At 40.4% G+C, this 6,989-nt stretch overlaps 1 protein-coding gene across 1 annotated transcript; it reads left to right on the top strand.

Moving 5' to 3' along the window:
* The first annotated feature begins 2,072 nt into the window (after positions 1 to 2,072).
* LOC132975130 (cofilin-2-like) lies at positions 2,073 to 4,418 on the top strand. The gene is made up of 4 exons (XM_061039446.1): positions 2,073 to 2,151; positions 3,163 to 3,461; positions 3,626 to 3,702; positions 3,790 to 4,418. The coding sequence occupies exons 1-4, from the start codon at positions 2,149 to 2,151 to the stop codon at positions 3,927 to 3,929; spliced, it is 519 nt and encodes a 172-aa protein (XP_060895429.1). The 5' UTR covers positions 2,073 to 2,148; the 3' UTR covers positions 3,930 to 4,418.
* Positions 4,419 to 6,989: the final 2,571 nt, after the last annotated feature.

The following is a 6,989-nucleotide window of genomic DNA, read 5'->3' as shown; positions in this document are numbered from 1 at the left end:
TGTGACTGACTGCTTGATCATTAACTCTTTGAATCGACACATTTATTCACTGACAAAACCTTTTTTTTTGGGGGGGGGGGGGGGGGGGGGGGGGGGGGGTTAATCCTCCAGATTTTACCATATTTGGTAAAGAGGGTGGACACACATTGCTACAGCTCTATCCTGGCAGCGACTCATGATTCACAGGTAGCCACGCCCTAAACCTTATGCATGGAGAAGGCAGGGTATGTGTCAGAGCCTAAAAAGCACCCTGCTTTATCATCTATTACTCTCTAAATGGGACCCTAATTATATAATTTCTTTATGAATGTTTTGCTTCATTGTATTGCAGGAAGGACCATGGAGGACATGTACATAGATATATTTGTACACACATATCACTTCCAATATTTTCACACGTTCACAATTTCAAACAGTTGCAAGTAATTTTAAATACCTGCAAGAAAAGTTTAGCTAACTTGAAACCAAGCGGCAAAAAGGGAAAATGAAGCCAGTGCTGAAGTGTAACAGACTGCAGTTCCTCGAGTGTCCACTTGAGGCAAAATTATTGCAGGAGTATTGTGCAGCTTTTGCATCTGCTAAACTTGTGCAAATTAGCCATAATCAAATTCCCAAAGCACGCGCAAAGGGTTAAACGCTCCCCTAACTGCGCTGACGAGCAAACAGCGCCTCTGTGCGCCGCTGATGTTAGCCCATATTTATTAATGCATTTGTTTGAGGCTAAGTTGGCCCAGTTTATCTGCATAGATAGGGGGCATAGGGGCTAAACAACTGCGTTAACAGTCACGCACAGGTTAGAGTGTAAATTGCATCGTCTACTGAGAGTTGGCGGTAATGTTGGCGGTAATGATTTACATGCATTTACAAGCAAAACTGCACCAGCAGAACAACTTTAAAGGCTTTTTTTGCACTTGAAAAAGATTAGTGCAAAACGCGTAGTGATTTGGACCTTGAGTCAGAGCAGACAGCAGCTATCAATGGAGCTTTTTAGCAGCCGCGATCCTTTCTCAGTGAATCAGGCCCTCAGACTTCTTTTTCAAAATAGGTGATCAAGATCAAGTCCCGCAATGTGAGAAAATTGTCTTATAGGCTCTTCACACATGCTGCATTCATAAAAAGATAACGAAGATGTCCGAAAAAAAGTAGAAGATAAATAACATCCAGTTCTTAAAATATCAGTTCACAAACAACCTTTTCTGCCTTATTTGCTACTTTTTTTTAAAAAGTTGAGTCGCCCCCTGCTGGCCATTAAGTAGAATGCACGTTTAAGCACGCTTCAGTATTGGCCCTACTTTGGGCACCAGGGCTATATGACCCCTTTTTATTTTGGATTAGAAAAACAGGCCTGGCAACAAGTCAGCACAATACCTAAAAGTACCCGTGATTCATTATTGGTGAATTACATAATTTTGCGCTGACTCATCGTTTAACTCAGATCGCGACGTTCTGACTGAAACTGAGCCGGCATCCTGAATTTAAACTTGAAGTTCTCGTCTCCTGACTGATCTGCTGAGGTTTGGTGTTTGCTGTGTTAGTGTGAGATTTTATTTGAACCCAAAACATGATTTTCTACCTTTTAAATAAAGATTAGAAGAAGAGTATTTGAATATATATATCCAGGTGTAACATCTGTCTTCCTATAGGTAGATAGATGACATATCTGTGCACTCATCCTAACGTTTACCTTATAAGGCCACTGAGCTGCTTCTCCACAGCAGATTAGTTCAAAAATGTAGACAGGTTTGTTCTCCATATAAGGGTGTGATGTGCCGCTCCCACCAATCACTGTCTCAAGCTCACCTGAGGTCTTACCTAAAAAAAGGAAGGCATCTACCTGAAGCAGGGTTTGGAGGATCAAACAGATTACAAATTAAGGATAAAAATCCCTCTGTGCTAGAAAATGAGGTACTAACATCTACTGTGTTTAAGGCTTGTAATGTGATTGTGATTCAATGCAAATGCTGAGGTTGCAGCAGAAACTGTCACACCTGAGAAAAAAGGGGTGGTACCCAGTTTGGAGGTGTGCTCATTTAGCCCGGGCTCCTCCTCTATGAGTCAACCTGCTCTCTCCTTCCTTATGACCCTACAGCAGTTTGAGTGCTGTTGCCATTTTTCTCTGCTGCCTGCTTCCTCCACACATCAGTCAAAATGGTGAGTAACTTTCACAGAGAGCTCAGCTGGAATGATTTGTCCATTTACAACTTCTTCTTCTTTGTGATTTTGTGTGCCCCTCTGTGGCACGTGTGCTCCAGAGCTGATTAAACAAAGCCAACACTATTTTTAGCACGTGTTTAAAAGTTTAAACTCAGTGAAGCTTTGTTGTAAATCTTTTCAGAGTGTAAATTCCCACTTCATGGTTTCTGTAAAGGAAAGAGTAGAGAGAGTTTAGTGTTTGCAATGTTATTGTTCAAGGTGTGGTTTTTGCCTCCAAAATGGAGGGAGCTTTGTTCATGCTTCAAACTTGTTCTGAGACAATCCCTCGGGGCGGTCTTTCTTGTGCTAACTTGTTCCACAATGACTGGAATGTGACACAGCAGAGGCCTTGGAAAAGCATAGAGAAGCTACACCCAACGGGGATGTTGCTGCTGCCTTTTTTAAACTGAATATGGGGTAGAAAATGTTCACATTTTGTCTGCTTAAAGAGAGTGAACATGTCTCTCCACAGTCGAGTTTTGAAGAGCTTCCTGTTTCTTCATCTTTCAGTTCTGCTTTCTGTGTCAGAGCAAGAGAGCAGCAGCAGCAGCAGCAGCAGCAGCGTCTGCTCGGGCCGGAGCATGGCTGCAGACAAACTGCTCACACTGCACTGCTGTCTTCAATCATTTCATGAGAATGAAACACTTTAGACTCAGTCTCACTGAAGCACAAACTCTGCCTTCTGTCCATTACTTTAAATGAAGTGAAAATGAATGTGTTTATTTGCGGTCGCTCTTAATGCCATTTCAAACAAAGAATCTTGTGTAACCACAATAATTAGTTGGAACACAAGTTTAAAAGCAGCTGTGTGTTTTTTTGTTGCAACTTAAAATGGGTGAAATGTTTTGGCTTCATTTGCATGTCGATATTGCGTGGTCGACCACATAAGATGTCAATCAATAGTCCTGTCTTTTTTTTTTTTTTTTATAAACTCAACACTGACTGGTTTCTTTTCTTCTCCAAACACAGACGTCTGGAATTCAAGTCAACGACAATGTCAAGACTTATTTTGAAAAGATGAAAGTGAACAAGACGAATGACAACAGTGACAAGCGCATACGACTGGTGACATGTACCATCCAGAATGATGAAATCAATGTGGACAAAGTTTTCACCCAAGATATGCTGGGCAAAGATGGTGTCCCGGAGGATGCCTACCTGGTCCTGGTGTCTCTCCTGCATGATAACGCATGCTTCTACTTAATGTATGACTGCCACTTAGAAACCAAGGAAGGAATTAAAAAGGAGGAGCTGGTCTTCGGGACATGGTAGGTCCCTTTTTTTTTCTTTCTTCTATCTGTGATCGTAACTGCCATTAGACTGCAGAGAGGTGGTTTAAATATAATCTTGGTGAAGTTGTCAGATGTTTGAGTACTTATTTAATTCAGCTGAAGTGTGTTTGGACTTTGTTAATGATTTCTCCTCATTTCAGGATTCCAGAAGACATTGCGGTCAAACAGAAAATGACCTACGCTTCATCCAAACAAAATGTCAAGAACGCTTGCAAGGGTATGTTGTTTCCCCGTTACTTTCTTCAAATGTTATCGCTGTCTTGCAAATGTCAACCACTTGAACAACAACTGTCGTCTTCAACAGGTGTCAAACACGATGTGAGTGTGAACGACAGAGCAACGATCATGCCCAGGGAGGCTTTTGCAGATTGTTTGGAAAGACTCACGCCCGCAATTGTATCGCTTGAGGGTGTACTTCTGAGTGGAGGTGGTGCAAAAAAATAAACCTACTGAAAATGAGTCTTCCCTCTTGTTTCATCACAAGGTTGATTGAAAGGGAGTTGAGGGGATTATGTCAAAGTTTGTGGACGAGTTCAACGAGGGAGGGTTGGACTCTGATATGGTTCCTGTTACTAATTTTCTTCAAATGCAATCATTCATATCCATAGTTTTTTGAAGCTTGACTCTTGGTACATGTTTATTTCTCAAATTTGTATCTGCTGTTTTTATGTAGCATAGAAACATTATTTTTTTGGTCCCAGCATTCTCCAGGACACACCTTTTTCCTGCCTTCATTGATTCATTTAAAAAAACAAACTAGGCTATTTATTGTAACAAGATCAAAATGGTTGGGCCTGTACGTTTGGTAAAAATCTGTTTTCTTCTGGACTCCTGTTAAAATAAAATAAAAAGTCAACTTTTGACAAAGTCAAGTGTCACTGAAAATGCAGCAGTCGTTGCACTGTATTCTCAAATAAACTCAAATGCAATCAATTGTGCTGTTTTTCTTTCCAACATGAGACGGTGTCTGCGTCCTACTTCGGCAGAGCGGTTAGAAAGTTCTTCTTTTTTTCTTTCTCTTAAATTGTCACATGACAGATTCAAAAGGTCAAAATTATTGTAAAAGCTTCTATTAATAGCCCTGCAGGTTTTTATTTACTCAGATCTATGAAATGACTCTGCCTATATTTGGGACAGGCGTCAACACGAGATGAGAAACCTTTTTAATGATTTTTAAACAGACTCGTGCAGGTGGTAAAGAGTATAAAACTGTAATTTTACACCAGGAAGAATATTCAATTATGCGCAAAGTTAGGATACAGTAGCCGATCTAAACCGACCTGCTGCACTGTAGGAAGAGAGGGAGACACCCGGCCAGAACAGCAAACTAATCAACCCTAAATGCATCTTCTAACGAAGAGCTGCCTTTATTTGTTAAACAGTGCAGCAACGCCCGGCTAGTAAAAGGGACTAGGCCTCAAACTGGGGCCCGCTTTAATTTGAAGTTTTACCCTATTTTTATTTACAGCACATTTCAGCAGCAAGGTGATTCATAGTGCTTCACATATGACGTAAAGCATCATGACAAAGAAAAAATAGACATCAATAAAAGGGTTAGGGTTACCTCGACGCAGGTGACCTGGGTTTGAATCCAACCTGGGATGCATAAAGAGTTCCTTTTAAGTTTGGAGCCAAATTCAACATTTATTTCAGTCCATTGCCATAACCTTTTTGTAGGCCTGCTGTAACTTTAATATTGCCTTCATTTGGGAACTTTTATTAGCCTTTTTTTTTACATTTTAAAAGTGAGATTTTCTTTGTTGACTTAGTTGTATATTAAGTATTCTCTCAAACTTTGTAATTTTTCACTTTAAAATAAAATGAAGGCCACATCTGGTTTGGAAATAATTAAATAAATAAATACAAAACCCGGAACCCGGAGTTGGAATAGTAATGTCCGCTGCATTCACGTGATGTCGGACATTTAAGTGTCTCTCTTGGAAACAGTCAAATGACGGCTCCCTCAAGTTAAAATAACGGCTCAGAAAGGTTATGGTAGGCCAACACGACTTGACAATACGTCAGAATCGACGTCACATAAACTGAGACACCGAAGACCAGCCGTAACTTTGGATGATTGCAACAACAACAAAAAAGGTTATTGTTATATGTGATGCTCATTTTCCTAATAGCAATAGATAACGCTCTTTGTAGACTGAGAGGGGTCAGGTTGAGTGAAGAAGAGCAACTATATACACACGATAAAGTTTTATTTTTATAGCGTTTATGTAGTTTCCGCATTGCTCGTGAACACACCACGGGCGGAAAAACAACACGTCAGCACCCGGAAGTAGGGCTTTCCCGCCGTCCGCGCGCAACATATCTGCCTCTGACAGCTTCTGCTTCCTTTCAAACATGGACCTGATAATTATCTTAACATTTTAACACAGTTATGCGTTAAACCCGCAGTCCTTACGGGGGTTTTTCTCACCTAAATGGAATAGTGACTTTAAATTGTCCGGGTTCACCTCCGTGTTGTTTCATTGGGGCTCGCAGGGGGCGGGGCGTAACGGAGAAAGACGACCATAAATGGCTGTTTTAAAAACCCGGAAAACAAACTTCATGTTGAAATGTACTTCCTTGTCTCGGCAGATTTCACACCCATGAAACCATGAGGCCTTTTCAAACCTTTTCTTCATAACAAAGAAACCATAAAAACTATTTAGGACTGAATAAGTCCAGACTTTATCTACTTTATGTATTTATTTTTGTCTTTATTTATCTACTGTAAAGAGTTTTTAGCTGGTTATCAAAGAGGTTCAAATTAATACTAGAGCTTCTTTATGAGCTACAAGACCATCAGGTCTGAGGTTGATCTTTTCTTTAGTACATTTGTTTGCTCTGAAGTGCTACAAGGGGGGGGGGAGGTGCCAGACAAATGTTGTGTCTGTAACCACACTAAAGTACCGCCTACTACCTGTAGCGCTCAACAGTGACCGCCCACTTTATCGGTGGCTCTGGTTCCGGAAGTCCATGTTCAAATCCTCCATTGATTCTTCACAAAATCCTTATATTAACAGATTACAGATAGACAATCAGCTACCCCAACACATGCGACTATATTACATTTAATTCGGCACCAAAACGGCGTTAATAAACGTTCAAGACTGTGTACACCATTTTCGTCCGGAGTCAAGGAACTACCCATCCCACAATCCATTGCGAGTGAGATCGTTTCTTCTTAAAAGCAACTTTAGTCGTTATAATCGTTAGTGGCTTTTAGTCCCAAGGTACAAAAAAGAAGCGTTACAAATACAGATTTGTTCCTGCTGCTATCGTGGAGCTGAACGAGCTGTAGACATATTTGCAAATACACTTTTATTTATGTTCAAAAATGTATTTTTATTCTGCCTGAGAGATTAATTATTTGTTTTTAATTGATCTTATTGGTTGAGACTTGTCTCTCCCTTATGCCCTGATTGGCTGAGCCTTCAGTATTTTTATCATTTTTCAGGTTTTTAACACATTTTAGTCATGTTAAATAGTTTCCCTTCTCGCTGATGT

This window comes from Labrus mixtus, chromosome 6 (genome assembly GCF_963584025.1).
Source record: "Labrus mixtus chromosome 6, fLabMix1.1, whole genome shotgun sequence".
Taxonomy (NCBI): domain Eukaryota; kingdom Metazoa; phylum Chordata; class Actinopteri; order Labriformes; family Labridae; genus Labrus; species Labrus mixtus.
This window is presented reverse-complemented; position numbering and strand designations above follow the sequence as displayed.

What these genes read in the sequence shown, in the direction of transcription:
- LOC132975130 (XM_061039446.1), top strand. An exon ending in GAGCTGGTCTTCGGGACATG is followed by an intron (nt 3,462 to 3,625) that starts GTAGGTCCCTTT and finishes TCCTCATTTCAG; the next exon opens with GATTCCAGAAGACATTGCGG. An exon ending in TGTCAAGAACGCTTGCAAGG is followed by an intron (nt 3,703 to 3,789) that starts GTATGTTGTTTC and finishes CGTCTTCAACAG; the next exon opens with GTGTCAAACACGATGTGAGT.